Below are 14,686 nucleotides of genomic sequence, written 5' to 3'. Positions count from 1 at the left end.
GTGTAAAGCTCAAATCTGTGGTTTATTTATAAAGAGAGCACCTATTTGAATATTTTATCTGCTGTTTTCGGAGTTTTGAGATCCAGTCGATCAGGGGGCGCTCAGCGCTCATTAACCCCGGCGAGGGCAGCCTTTCCTCGGCTAGTCCTTCGAACGTCTGCCGCTGGTTCTGATGTCCTGTGGTGGTTAATCACGAGATATAATTTGTTGTGTGTATATGTAACAGGCGATCTTTGGTCTCATGGATCTATAATTTGTTCCCTGGCAAATCGTTTAGGCCGAGGGCAAAGTGAAGTTTCATTACTTTATATTTTTAGGATATTTAACTTTACGTTACCGTTGTAGCCACTAAACGCTTGACTGAATTGTTTGCTTTATTTCTTGTATAGCTTCTTATACCTTTTACTTATACTTTTATACTGGCTATTATTGATCATACACTTACATTTAACAAAAAGACACTGGGTTGTGTTTTATGTCATATTTAATTTTACTACAGTGATAATCATATATGCACACTTGTCTGAACCACATATAAATATGTTTAATATCGTTTTAAATGTAAACGAAAAGAGGCAGGGTTGTGTTTTATGACATATTTCGTTTTAAAGTAGACTTAAATATACATACAGAGATAACCGGCACCTTCTCCACTTTCAGGTCTTGCTACTCGCTTGTCATTGGTCAGCTGTCAAAAAGGCGCTTGACGTAGGGTGGTTTTATCAGAAAAGTTAAACTTTTTAAACTTGAAAAGACGTTTTAAATTGACTTTATCTTATAATCTGTGCGGATTAATTTGCTCGTACATTCTAAAGAGAATAAATGTTTGCAGGAATTTCCTGCATTATAAGCCCAATACCCGCAATCCTGCGCTGAAATTTGAGCCCTGAATTATTTCAGTACTTCAACTTAAACTAAACAAAAGCTTTGGTCATGATGATAAGCAAGAAAGTGGTTCTGTCCCAAATGTCTCACTCCACTCCAACTTCCTGGCCTTTAGGGAGTCCCATTCCTCACTTTATAATTCAGATGAAAGTCAAGTCTGGCTACGCAAGACTAATTTTACCCAGACAGAAGCTGCTAACAGCATCAGGTGCATGTGTGTGCATGCTTGGGTTGTGAGGGGACAGATTTCTGACCTCTGATTTTCTCCAGGGTCTTGGCCGCTGTCTCTCTGACCTGGTTAATGAGCTCCTGACGGGCCTGTTCAGTCCGCATGGCCTGATGAAAAATAAGTTATAGAGAGAGGGGAAAAAAATAAAGCAAGACAGACTTCAATGCAAAACAATGAAGCAGATTTTAGCCTAGGTCACAGTGTCCTGATGAAACTGGGTTAATGGACCAGATTTAAAAAATCTCATCTGTTGCCATGCCAACAGTACTGGCGCTACACTGTTATAGGGTCTCTAAATTTAGTGAGCATACTGCAGACATAAACACTTAACCTGGATGAACTATTTTGAAAACCTCATAATTACTTTACTATATATCAGCTGCAAGCAGATCCCCATGACAGGTGCATTACCTGCTCCTCCCTGCTGATGGCGCTGTGCCTAGCGATAGTCTCCATTCGCCCTCGGTACACGGCACAGTCTCTCTCAATCTCCTCAACTTCTTGCAGGGAAAACGTCACAGCGATCCTGGGCACTGGTATATCCGACCAGAAGATGTAATGCTGTTTAAAAGGACAGATGGAGTTAAATCGGGACTTCCAAAAATCATCTCCAGGAAAATGTCTTTTTTATTCCGTTTTTTGAGCAGCAAATCATCAGCATATATTATTAGAATGATTTCCGAAGGATCATGTGAGGCTGAAAGCTGGAGTAATGATGCTGAAAATACATCTTTGATCACAGAAACAAATTACATTTTACAATATATTCAAATAGAAAACAGTTATTTTAAATTGTAATAATATTTCACAATATTACAGTTTTTACTGTATTTTAGATCAAATAAATGCAGCCTTCTTCAAAAACATCCTTTAAAGCATTATTAAGTGTTTGTGGGGCACCTGTGGGCAGCAGATTTTCAGAAGATTGATAGTTTTCCCACAGACATAAACATCGTTTGCGATGTGTTTGAGGAACACCGGCACACAGTCCTCAGCATCCCGCGAAATGAGAGTGTAGCCCTGCGTCCAAAAGTTCTTATCTGAGGGAACAGAGATTCATTCATTTTTGGAGGGTTTTGCATAAATGACATATTGATTTTAAGACTGCTATCACTGATGTAACTGCACACCGTCAGGGTTTCATTTTTAATCTAATAATGCAGCAGAAAATGAATGGACTTATCTCGCCATCTAAACATAAAATTAAAGCGTGAGATTGAGAAACTCACCTCTGTAGGACAGATAATCCTCATTGACCTCAATCATAAACTCTTTATAAACGTCACGGAAGACACCACCGTACACCCAGTCTGAAACAAACCTACACACCAACACAGACACTATGTAACTTTTTTTGGGGTTCAAACTTAATTTAAATGAGTCAATACATCATTAATCCTTTTTCCAAAATGTGTTGTCTTGATTTTGACACTGAATCACTATGGTAAGCCTATTATAAGTGTTTATATTTATATCTGATGGGATGGTTTTTGCAGGGAAATTGTGTACATTCGCCCAAGCGTGTCTCATATCTGAAAAAAGAGAAAAGTTGCTCTGACGCGTGTATGGTGTTCGAGTGGCGCAGGTTAGTTGTCACAACGAGCGAGAAAGCTTGAAATGGAGCAGCTAAATCTCCAACCTCCAGAGAATCACCCGTTTTAAACAAACGCAGAACAGAGGAGAGTCTGCTGGCAAAAAGAGAACGAGACAGAGCTCGTAATACAACAGAATCAACATTGGCTTGGTTTTTTTGAGATGGCAAGAACCCAGGCCCTGATTACAGCTGGTATTAAGAGATGCATTTTGGTCGAGCGGATCACAAGTAGACGAGGGAGACACATTCCCGTTTACACCTGGTCTCTTTTGTCCACTTTCAGCCACTTCTGTCCTGATTTCTTCGAGGGGAGGGTCTATGGGCGGGTAAATGTATAGTTTTTTTCAGATTTTTCCTTCTAATGGACGAAGTATGCTCACACAAATTACATATGAATGCGACCGGAACCAATGTAAAAACATAGGAAGAGCATCAGCTTTAGTTTCTGATCTGACAGCAGCAAGACCAGATAACAGTATGTGTTAGAAATCAGGAATGGTGAGAAAACATTGTGCTTGGTACGTTTTTTTATCTTTAAACCAAACTTGAGTGTCCAGCCGACAAAGTTTAAATCCCGTCTGGCTAGCTCGCTTCCCATAATGTTTCCGTATTAGGTCAGTAGGCGTCTTTTGTGGCTGTTTGAACTAGGGATGCACCGGTTGACCGGCAAAAAAACCGGAACCGGACGGTTTTAGCTTCTAGCGCGCGATCGGCAACCGGCCGGTTTTCTTTGTATTTTTCTGCCGATTTTTCCGGAAGTGCGCCCGCGTGCACATATGCCTATATTGCAATCATTCGCGAACATGTCACTTGTGTGTTACAAACGGAAACTGGAGAACTGAGGGAAGAGACGAGATGCGCTGAAGGGAATGAAGAGCCGCTTTCCTGCGCGAGCTGAAGTTGCGCGAGTTTACCTCTCCGGTCTCCGCGCCCTGCACAAGCGCAGATAGTGAGCGTTTGTTCAGCTCAGCTTCTCACGTGTTGGATCGGATGAGAACGAAACAGACTAAATTGTGACAAAGCCGAAATACTTCTTTTTGTAGCCTAAAGAAGAACATGCATGCACTTTTGAAATGAAATACTATCAGTTTAAAAAGCACTTGCTGTAGCATCTTAGTTTTTTTCGTTGCACTAAACATTATTTGATTTAACATTTTGGAACAATTATATACTTTGGTTTTATTTAATTTCACTGGTAAAGACTTTTTTCTTTACAATGAATTTAAAAACAAATGCTGATTTAAGTAACATCTTTGTTTGGATTGCAGAATATGCAGTTGTTGCCTTTAATTTCACCTTTCAGCCTTTTAATTTCCAATTCAATTTCCCTTTAATTTCAGATTGCGGATTTGTTTTCATTAGCCAAAAGCCAATTTAGCCTGTTAAATACCAAATAAACATCTTGTTCATGTATACTTTCATTCTTTTATTGTGTAAATTTTTTTTTTTTTTTTCGGAAATCGGTATCGGCCAGTTTTCTTGAAAAAAAAAAAATCGGTATCGGAATCGGCCATGTAAAATCATGATTGGTGCATCACTAGTTTGAACATTCGACCACATGAGCGTTTACACTACAAAAGAAATCCGGTTGAATGCGTTTTCGACTACCTCTGGAAGTGGTCAAAAGTGGACAAGCTCAAAACATTTTAGACCCCGTTTACATGTGTATTTAGTAGGGACACACCAAATCCAGGATTCAGGTTTGGCCGAATATTGGGCTTTCTGACGGGGTTCGGTTTCTGACAAACCTTAGAATTTTTTTCCACAAAACCGAACCTTGCACTACGAGCGCTCCGCTGCTCAACATAATGATGCCGCGGTTGATTAATGGAACTTATACTACGGGGCCGTTGAATGCTTGAATCTGATTGGCTGATGAACGTTCTGAGGTGTGCAATTATTTTCTGGGAAACACACAGCGAACGTAGTTCCAGGCAGCTCTCTTGACCGCATTACAGTTCCATATCACTTCGCCAAATGATTTCAGTTATTTCAAATGTCTTAACAGCCTACAACAGAAATAACCAAAACCCACAATGACACTGACCAATCAAATAAATATAGTAAACAAGAAGAAAAAGGACAAATTATTTCCATGTTTTATTTCCACAAAATTACGTTTAATTATGTAAGAAACGCACATTACTCACCCGCTCTCTCTGTTCTCCCACTCAAACGCGCGTGCTCACATACAGTGCGGACACACTCGTCTGACGATTTTATCACTAAAATAGTTTAGCAACTTAAAAGCAACATGACATTTCTCACTAGCGAGGTAACGTTAATAAAGGCGCTGTTCTTACAGTTCCGTATTAGTTGACGCTGTTGAAAGAGACGCAGGCTCTCTCTCTCTCTCTAATAACTCGCTGCATTAATAACTGCATTAGTATGCTATCAGTGGCTCAAGCCTCCACAACTAGCTTTAAAATGACGTTTCGGAACTAGCAAAAGAGTCGTTGGATGAGACGCGGAAGAAATAGTCCTACTCACAATAGCGATTTAAGTACAAAAACCGGACGAATCCCTTTAAATATATCATTGGATCGATGTCTTGAGGTGTGGTAACCGAAGTATAAGTGGAATAATTGACTCCGGGCCATTGAATTATTAGAAAAACAATGCACACCCGAGGTGGACCACCTCGGGTGTGCATTGTTTTCCTAATAATTCAACAGCCCGTCGTCAATTATTCCTTACGTGTTTACTAGGTGGACCGGCCGAATGCAGTCGGCTGTGAGAAAGTGAAAATGGAACTCGTGAACAGAAAACATGTTGTTTGGCAGTACTTTCAGTCAAAAGAAGGCGATTCAAGTCGAGCTACATGTTCAATTTGCAATGCCAATTTGTCTCGTGGTGGCAAGGACCCAAAAAATAGCCGCTGTTAAAACATTTACAAGTTACAAGAATACAAGTTGTTTATGAGGGAATCTACAGACAGCAGCCAAAGTGCAGCAACTTTAGGAACGGCAAAGGAAGGACAGTCATCCAGGTATAATGTTGCCTATTCTAAATTAAAATTAAATTAAATTAAAAATACACTGCGGTAGGGATGCTCATTTGGTTAATTTTCCCAACCGACAACCGCTGCTCATTATCCGATTATTAACCTTTAAATGATAAGATTATAATATTGAATTGGCATTAAATAAAAATACGATTGACGAGTGTCTGTGACCCGTTACAAAATGGGTATATTCTACCACGCAAACATCAGCATACAGATCAGATAAAACATAAATAAAAATAATAAAATAAATAGGTCTACACTAAATATTTTCCACTTAAATAATTACCAAATTAAGATGACAACACGAAAATACACTGAATCCGTTTGAAGCTTTGAAGAACCGGAAAAGCTTTTTTGTCAAATAAAAATAGTAGGCCTACCTCAACCCTCACCTTGTATGGTTTTTATTATTATTTTTTTTTTAAAGTAACATGTCTAAGTGATGTGGGTTAATCTGGAGCACAGCCTGTTGACAGAAAACACCCTCTCAAGCCTCGCTTACACTTTCATCTGTCTCCGCAGCGCGAGATCTGCTGACTACGCGCGCGCCTTCTGCGCTCTCCGTTGTGCTGTTCTTTGAAACGACAGAGGGTGTATCGGGGTAATTGTTTTATAAACCATCAGGAAACAGTGGCGAGAAGAATACACGTGACAATGTTTACTTTAGTAAACTTGACCAAAGACCTTAAAAAAGGCTTCAGATGGCACTGATGGACGTTGTTTACTTCATTGATGTGTTAACTGTGATAATGGACTGAGGATGGGAGTAGGATTCGGTATTCGGTTTCGGCAGAATCTTAACCAGTGGATTCGGTATTCGGCCGAACCCCAAAAATCTGGATTCGGTGCATCCCTAGTATTTAGTGCCATCCACTTGTGATCTGACCGACCAAAACACATCTTAATACCAGGTGTAAACAGGGCCTGAGGGATTTAAAATGTTGTAAAAGCGACGTGGAGATGGCGATTTCATTACTCAACAGATGAGCAAGGTATTTTATTGAACAGATAAACATGTAGCTCTCTAACAGAGTTGATTGTAAAGCATTATCTATTGTGAAGGCTCATTTCATTAAGGTTGTTGTAGCGTTGTGCTGGAATTTATTTTCAAGGAAGTACCGTGTCTATTAATGGGTTCAGCTACAGTAACGACTTCATCTAGTCAGATTGAGATCCTGTCCATCTAAACTGGTTATATCCTTTAAGCCTAGTAGTGAATGTTTCATGAGCAGTAGGATAATCTCTCTCTTTCTTTAGTTATGAGAAAGAATCGTATTCATCCGCACAGTCACGCAGAGCCGAAGCACAACCAAAACAAAGTAGCTTGACAGACATGGGCTTTATGTGGTTGTATAGGAAAAAGCAGCATGAGGATTCTCCATTCATGTTGCACAAGAAAAATAACAGCTGAAGACGAGTAAATAATAGCATAGAATCTCTGTGGCGCACTTAATGGCAGCCAGACACTACAGGAACCATTTCATAGTATCAGTCACTTGGAAAAAATATAGCGTGTCAAAAACCACTCTGCTTTTAAGTGACCTTCTTGAGTTGAATAATAGATCAATAAGTAAAGAGCAATAGAGGAGATGAGTTTCTCACCGCGTGTACGGCTCACAGCTGCTCTTCAGCAGCGACAGCAGCACTGGATGATTCTCATTACTGCAGTTACTCTGAGCTTCATTATACAGACACGACAGCAGTTTTACACCCTAAACACAGACATCACACTGCCAATTACACACACAGACCTCCAACCCCAACCTGTCTACAACACTTCTGAGCTGAAAACATCATCTTCAAACTCAACCTCAATGCTACGGCATCTGACAGAAGTATGTGAAGTGTTTCTTACCATGGGGAATGATGCTCGTCCCACACCGGCGATTCCATCCACACAACACAGTTCTGACAGATACCTGATAAACACATACAAGGACATGGATTAACATCTGCTGAAAATGATTTTCATCTTACAGACTACATATTTATTAATATATTATATATATTTTTATACGTCAACAAAATCTAAATACACATATACACCGATCAGGAATAACATTATGACCACCTTCCTAATATTGTGTTGTTGGTCCCCCTTTTGCTGCCAAAACAGCCCTGACCCGTCGAGGTATGGACTCCCTGAAGGTGTGCTGTGGTATCTGGTGCCAAGATGTTAGCAGCAGGTCCTTTAAGCCCTGTAAATTGCTAGGTGGGGCCTCCAGGGATCGGACTTGTTTGCTCATCACATCCCACAGATGCTCGATTGGATTGAGATCTGAGGAATTTGGAGGCCAAGTCAACACCTCAAACTTGTGCTCCTCAAACCATTTGTGCTTTGTGTCAGGAGCATTATCTGCTGAAAGAGCCACAGCCACCAGGGAATACCGTTTACATGAAAGGGTGAACATGGTCTCATCAATGCTTAGGTAGGTGGTACATGTCAAAGTAACATCCACATGGATGGAGGACCCAAGGTTTCCCAGCAGAACATTGCCCAAAGCATCACTGCCTCCGCCGGCTTGCCTTCTTCCCATAGTGCACCTGGTGCCATGTGTTCCCCAGGTAAGCCACGCACACACACCCGGCCATCCACGTGATGTAAAAGAAAACGTGATTCATCAGACCAGGCCACCTTCTTCCATTGCTCTGTGGTCCAGTTCTGATGCTCACGTGCCACTGTTGGCTCTTTCGGCGGTGGACAGGGGTCAGCATGGGCACCCTGACTGGTCTGCGGCTATGCCGCCCCATAGACAACAAACTGTGATGCTCTGTGTATTCTGACACCTTTCTATCAGAACCAGCATTAACTTCTTGAGCAATTTGAGCTCCAGTAGCTCGTCTGTTTGATCAGACCACACGGGCCAGCCTTCACTCCCCACGTGCATCAATGAGCCTTGGCCGCCAATGACCCTGTCGCCGGTTCTCCACTGTTCCTTCCTTGGAGCACTTTTGATAGACACTGACCACTGCAGACCGGGAACACCCCACAAGAGCTGCAGTTTTGGAGATGCTCTGACCCAGTCGTCTAGCCATCACAATCTGGCCCTTGTCAAACTCGCTCAAATCCTTACTCTTGCCCATTTTTCCTGCTTCTAACACATCAACGTTGAGGACAAAATGTTCACTTGCTGCCTAATATATCCCATCCACTAACAGGTGCCGTGACGAAGATAATCATTGTTATTCACTTCTTATGCTTGACCGGTGTATATGGCCTACTACAGTATATATTTCACACAAATATTTTTTTTTGTCCCAGAGGCAGAGCTAGTGTGAAAGAGTGAACTCATGACCCATTTTTACCACTTAGTTTCCAAAAATGCTCTAACTATAATGAGGCAAGTGTTTTGCATTGTAAATAAAGTATGTTTACAAAATCCTTCATGTGAGCCATATAAAAGCAAAGTTTTGTGGATTGCATGACAGGATGATAAAATATACCTGAGCTGACGCCCCAGTTTGCGGAAATGACAAGCGATAGTTAGTAGACTCAGAGAGTCCGGTGTGCTCAGCACACACGCTCTGTAGTAATGCAGGTAACGTCGTAGCCCACCTGTGAAGGCCTGAGACACACAAACACACAAGCATCTGTGAAACATGTAGTTATGGGAAAAAAATCCTTAATTACTGTAAGAAATTAAAGCACATGTCACCTGGAAGACGAGTCCCTTCTGACTCCCGCTGCTCAGGGAGAAGCGGCTGAGGCGCAGGTAGTGTGTGCCGTACTGCGCCAGCTCACTCAGCAGCCGAGACACACTCTCAGGGGACGTCCCGGACACACATATATCCGGACGAACATCAAACTGCACACTAGCCTTGTGAGGAGAATGACAAACAAGAGAAAGTCAAGAAAAGTTCTTATTAATAAAATTAGACACTTTTACAAATGTATTTTTTGATGTATGTTGAATTCAACTACCTCATTGAGAGGAAACGTGGCAGAGGAGACCCCGATCAGGACATTGAGCACGTCTTTGACCAGCTGACTCTGGCAGTCCAGCGGCAGTGGCAGGAGCGGTGATGGTGTCTGAGTGGACAGAATGTTCCTCATTTCTCCTTCCCACAGCCGGTACAGCTGATCAAACGCCTCTCTGCCAGCCTCTGTCAGGTACGGGGGTTCCTTCTGACCCGGTGGACTGAAGAAGAGAGAAAAAAAAAAGGATGACAAATGTAGACCATGTTCAAAGTACTTCTTTTAAAGGGGTGCACTTCAATGCATTCATCTGTCCAACTCATTGCATTGATTGTGGTATTCATTAATGGGATGTTATTTTCAGAGCTTTTAATATACTCTTATTATAAAAAGAACTTTATTAGGGTTGTGCCGATGCCGATGGACGATATCATCATCCATCGTGATGGCTGACCGACATCACGATGGAGCGCCACCATCGTGATGCCACGCCCCCCCGTTGCGAGTCTTGTTGTGAGTGCGACACACACTTATCCTCTTCTATAGTTAAACTAAAAACTTAGCAGGGATTGCTCTGTAAATTAAATTGAGAATTTAGGCAATGTTTGATTAGTCACTGCCAGAGAAAAGGAAACTAAAATCCCCGGTATGTGTGTGTGTGAAATGCGCTATTCAAATAAACTTAACAAGTTTAATAACAAGAACAACCTGTGTTTAATCAAATTTGAAGTAAAAAGGTATTCGTCCTAAAGTGTTTTATACTTTACCACAGTAAAGGATGTGAATAGTTATAATAGACTTAATTATAAGCAAACGAAAAGAAGAAACCTTTATAATCCCCTGCGAAAATGGGTGCGACGTGAGTGAAGATTTGGGAAAAGAAACGAGATGTCCATGTCCATTGGGATAAAATGGACTAGGTCTATTGTAAATAATAACATTTCCTAATAAAATTCACGGAAAATCGGGTGGGCAGATTGCAAATCAGAATAAAAAAGCAGACAAATCTTAAATTGGGCTCTCTCATTCGGCATGAATCCATAGTCGATGCTTTCATGGCTGCGATGTAACATTTAACTGCTAATTTATTTCCTTTGTAGGCTAAACAAAGTTTTGTGCTTCACTCCTGTGGTAATATTCACGTGAAACAGCATTCACATACAAAACACTGGGTTAGTAAAATAACAAAATTATATTTTTTAAGTAGAAAATAGTATTTATGTAAAGAGATATATTAAAATAAAAAGAGCACAACCTCTTCTTAAGCGGAAGGAAGCTACTTTTCCCTCACGTGCAGCCGCGGATGAGTCATTAATTGGCTTACTAAAATAACGAAACAATAGTTTTTAAGTATTTATGTAAAGAGATATAGTAACTATATAGTAACCCCCCCCCCCCATATCCCCCCAAACGATGATATCATCGACCATCACAATGTTTTACTCTAAACATCGTCAACTGCCAATTTAGGGGACATCGCCCAACTCTAAACTTTATTAATATTTATTTTTTTATCTTTAACAAGCATCCTTTTGCATATCTGCAAAAATCCAATATCGTGCATCCCTAGTTTTAGGATTTCTTTATGAATTGATAGTTGCAAAAACTTTCAATGGAGAGACAGAAAGCTCTCAGATTTAATTAAAAATATTCCGAAGATGTTCTTACGGGTTTGGAGCGACATGAGGGCTAGGGCTGAACGATATGGACAAAATTTCATATCTCGATTTTCATGCCAGATATCTCGATACCGATACAATGCGATATGACTACGTGTTCGGTGAAAACCAGAATCTGAATTAAAATGTGATTGATTTAAGCCTACATTTCAAAAATTTGTGTCAGAAAATGTATTGTTTTTAAGCCTTTCGCACGTACGATCACAGTGTAATCAGTCCAGTCTATGATCAAGTGCATCACATGATCAACTGCTAAATTAAAATGTTGAATTTAGCCAGAGACAGGCGCGCTCAGAGCTGTCATATATCACAACTTTTCAGTGTTTTCAACCACATACTGTTTATTTTAGGTTTCAAACATATAAATTCACATAAGTACTAAAAAAACAATACATTTAGAATTTGTAAAATACACACTGATGTCTATGGAAGAGGTAATAATAATCCTTTCCATTATAATTCGACACGTTTTATTCATATCGGATACAAATTGTGTAAGTAACTTCAATGTTTACTCTATTCTATTCCCAGTTCACCAGCCACTTACTTTTAAGTGTTTCGGGAGAAGTGGATGAATTCACGTGTTGTAAACATAGAGGTTGTAAATCCAACAGATCCGATTCTCTGAACTGCGTCTGCGGCACAAACTAACACGGCGGCGCCCATCGCGCATACAGCTCAACTAACGCCGTCGTTATAAAGGTGTTTAAACAACAATATACTTCCACTTGCATGTATTTGACAATCGGAATATCAGATATTTCATGAATATTACACATTTGTGAATATTCTGAATAAAAAAGGAAAAAATTACATAAAAGCAGATCGTCATTCATTCAGCGCTGTTGCTGCTACGGTGTGTCACGTGACAAGCAATGGCGCGTCACCATGGAAACGCCGCCCCCCCCTCTCACAATATAGTTCCCACGTCCCTGTTAGTGTGTGCGTGCTGGCTTTAGCGGTGCATTCAAGGGCACTCGTAAAACTGATGTTTGTTGTGACTGCCAGAGTTGTATGCAGGGCGAGCGCGGAGAGGGGAAATCTATATCGTCTATATCGTTGCTTTTTTTCGATAGTAATATCTTGAAAGTTCATATCTAGATATAGATACGATAACGATATATCGTTCAGCCCTAATGAGGGCTAATAATTAAATACAGAAATTTAATTTCTGTGTGAACTATCCCTTTAAGAATAACCCTTTAGATCAGGCTTTTAAAATGACACAATTTGAGTGTATTCATTTCTGAAAGTAATAATGATCTGAAATTTGGACTTTTACAGCCCGACTCTGGTCAAATCTCTCTTACCAGCCAATGTTCTCCCAACAGCGTCGTCTGCCAGGCACGAACGTCCGAAGGGCCTCCCATACGTCGATCTCAGGGCTGGGACTCGGCTCGGATTGGGAATCAGGAGTCAGATTAGAGGCCGACTGGAAGCCTTCGTCATCAGACTGATCCAGACACAGAGGAACCTGCAGAAACGGCCACATATATGATACCAGGAAGGACTAAAACATATAATAAAGAAGAGTGTATAAATGCAGTATCTTAACCCGTATGCTGAGTCCAGTAATGTCTGCGTTACTGGGAACGGGCGGCAGGTCCAGTCGGATGTCCATATCTGCGGTTCTGGAGTGCTGTAGGGCACCAAACAGTGACAGTCGGGTCTCTCTCTCAAACCTCTCCTCGACATCCGGTCTGCGCCCCAGTCCGAGCAACCCTGTGCCCGGTGGAGCGTCCATGATGCTCAGGGTCCTGCAGACGCCACCGAAAACACCCCACTCCTCCCCACAGATCAAAGACCACGCCCTCTCCTCCAACCGCTGCATGTCCTGGCTCAGGTACCCGCCCAAGGGGGGTCTGCGCTGCACGGGACGCTCCCGCCGCATGTAGTCGCGACTGAAAGACAGAGGGGGCGGAGCCACGGACCCGGCCAGCTGCACCAGGAGTTCCAGGACTGAATCGAGTTCAGACAGTCCCGACCCGTCCTGCAGCTGACCCAGGAGCTCCTCCAACCTCTCCGCCTCCTCATCGTGGCCGGACACGCGCAGGTCAAACGAGATCATCAGTATTTTATTACGGGCGGGTGTGTTCGCCAGGGCGTTCGGTGCTGGTTTGGACGACCCGTCCTGGAAGAGTCCAGCGAGCAGCGCCCCGTACGCACGCTTCCTCAGGGACCGACGCACCGACTCCCGCGACACTGAGCCCAGAGCGCGACGTTTCCATGACAACCCGGAGATGCTGCTGTCGCAGAGCGCGCCAAGCAGCCCTGTGATGCTGCCGCTGTTGCCGTGGCAACCTGACATCTCAGCGAGAGCGCGCAATCATGGCAGCCAAACCTGTGCGAAACAAACTACATTTATGGAATTCATACTAGAGAATATACAGTTCTTAAAAATATAAATTGTCTTTAATTACGCTTCTACTTCTCTTGTTTTAAATGGTAGTGTCTTCATACCTTTTGTTTATGTATTATTATCTTATTTGTAATATTAGTATGCCTTTCTGTTTCAATGAATGAAACATACATGATACAAACACAATAGCCACAGCAAACAGCTCAAATATGTCTTTACATGTGAACATTTAAGGTTTATTAGACACATAACTGATTTATTTAGCAGATAAACACGTTATATTTGACATATTTAATACCGAAGGCAGTAAACAAACACAACAGCGGCGAACAAACGCCAGCACGTTCACATATATGTGTCCGAGATCATTTACTCACGTTGGAACTCGAGCTTAAGCTGTCCGAGCTGCAAATGTTTACTCCGCATTAGTGAATAAATATTATTGGCAATAAAAAAACAAGCATTTGACGCGCATAAACACACGAGCTAGATTTCCTTGACCGCCGCGCTACACACCGAAGTCCCGCCTTCGCTGTACGCTCATTGGATGAAACGTAAGAGACTGTGCATTCATTGGCTAAACCAGGGACATGTGGGCGCCCACTCAGTAATTCCATTGGATCAAACTTGATATGCACTGCCTGACCTGCACATTTCCGGTTAGAGCGTCCCCTAGCGGCGTCGCGGCGAATCATACATTTGTTTTGTTATCAAGATTTCCATTAATGTATGAATCTGTTTACATTCATACGAAGTTTTCTTTTTCTATATGTGAATAAACATTCTCTTATTAATATTATTTCTCATCAAACAACACTCCTTCAAAATGACTGAAAGTGCATTGAGTATTTATGTGGCCCAGTTTACTGTTAGTACATATAACTCAGAGTAGCCTACACTACATTTTTAATTCACCCTATTGGCAACAAGTCAGTTATTTATGAATCTTGTAGTATTATTTTGGTTAATGGCTCTGAATGCACTGGCAATAATACAGTTTTATATACCAAATGAACT

General features: G+C 41.6%; 1 protein-coding gene across 3 annotated transcripts in view; it reads right to left on the bottom strand.

Annotated features, from left to right (window-relative positions):
• Positions 1-14,200, bottom strand: part of tubgcp6 (tubulin gamma complex component 6) — a 34,168-nt gene extending 19,968 nt beyond the window's left edge. The window contains exons 1-12 of one of the 3 annotated variants that reach the window (XM_079809310.1): positions 14,047-14,200; positions 12,866-13,651; positions 12,621-12,784; positions 9,638-9,854; positions 9,372-9,533; positions 9,160-9,281; positions 7,571-7,634; positions 7,318-7,427; positions 2,344-2,435; positions 2,015-2,154; positions 1,526-1,675; positions 1,140-1,221 (exon numbers count right to left, since the gene is read on the bottom strand). In XM_079809310.1, coding sequence (XP_079665436.1) covers positions 1,140-1,221; positions 1,526-1,675; positions 2,015-2,154; positions 2,344-2,435; positions 7,318-7,427; positions 7,571-7,634; positions 9,160-9,281; positions 9,372-9,533; positions 9,638-9,854; positions 12,621-12,784; positions 12,866-13,618 — 2,056 coding nt within the window. In that variant the 5' untranslated portion in view covers positions 13,619-13,651; positions 14,047-14,200. The remainder of the gene's footprint in view (positions 1-1,139; positions 1,222-1,525; positions 1,676-2,014; positions 2,155-2,343; positions 2,436-7,317; positions 7,428-7,570; positions 7,635-9,159; positions 9,282-9,371; positions 9,534-9,637; positions 9,855-12,620; positions 12,785-12,865; positions 13,652-14,046) is intronic. The other 2 variants (XM_079809309.1, XM_079809311.1) reach the window with 2 other exon arrangements.
• Positions 14,201-14,686: the final 486 nt, after the last annotated feature.

Source organism: Gobio gobio (genome assembly GCF_949357685.1).
Source record: "Gobio gobio genome assembly, chromosome: 25".
In the NCBI taxonomy this organism is placed as follows: Eukaryota; Metazoa; Chordata; class Actinopteri; order Cypriniformes; family Gobionidae; genus Gobio; species Gobio gobio.
This window is presented reverse-complemented; position numbering and strand designations above follow the sequence as displayed.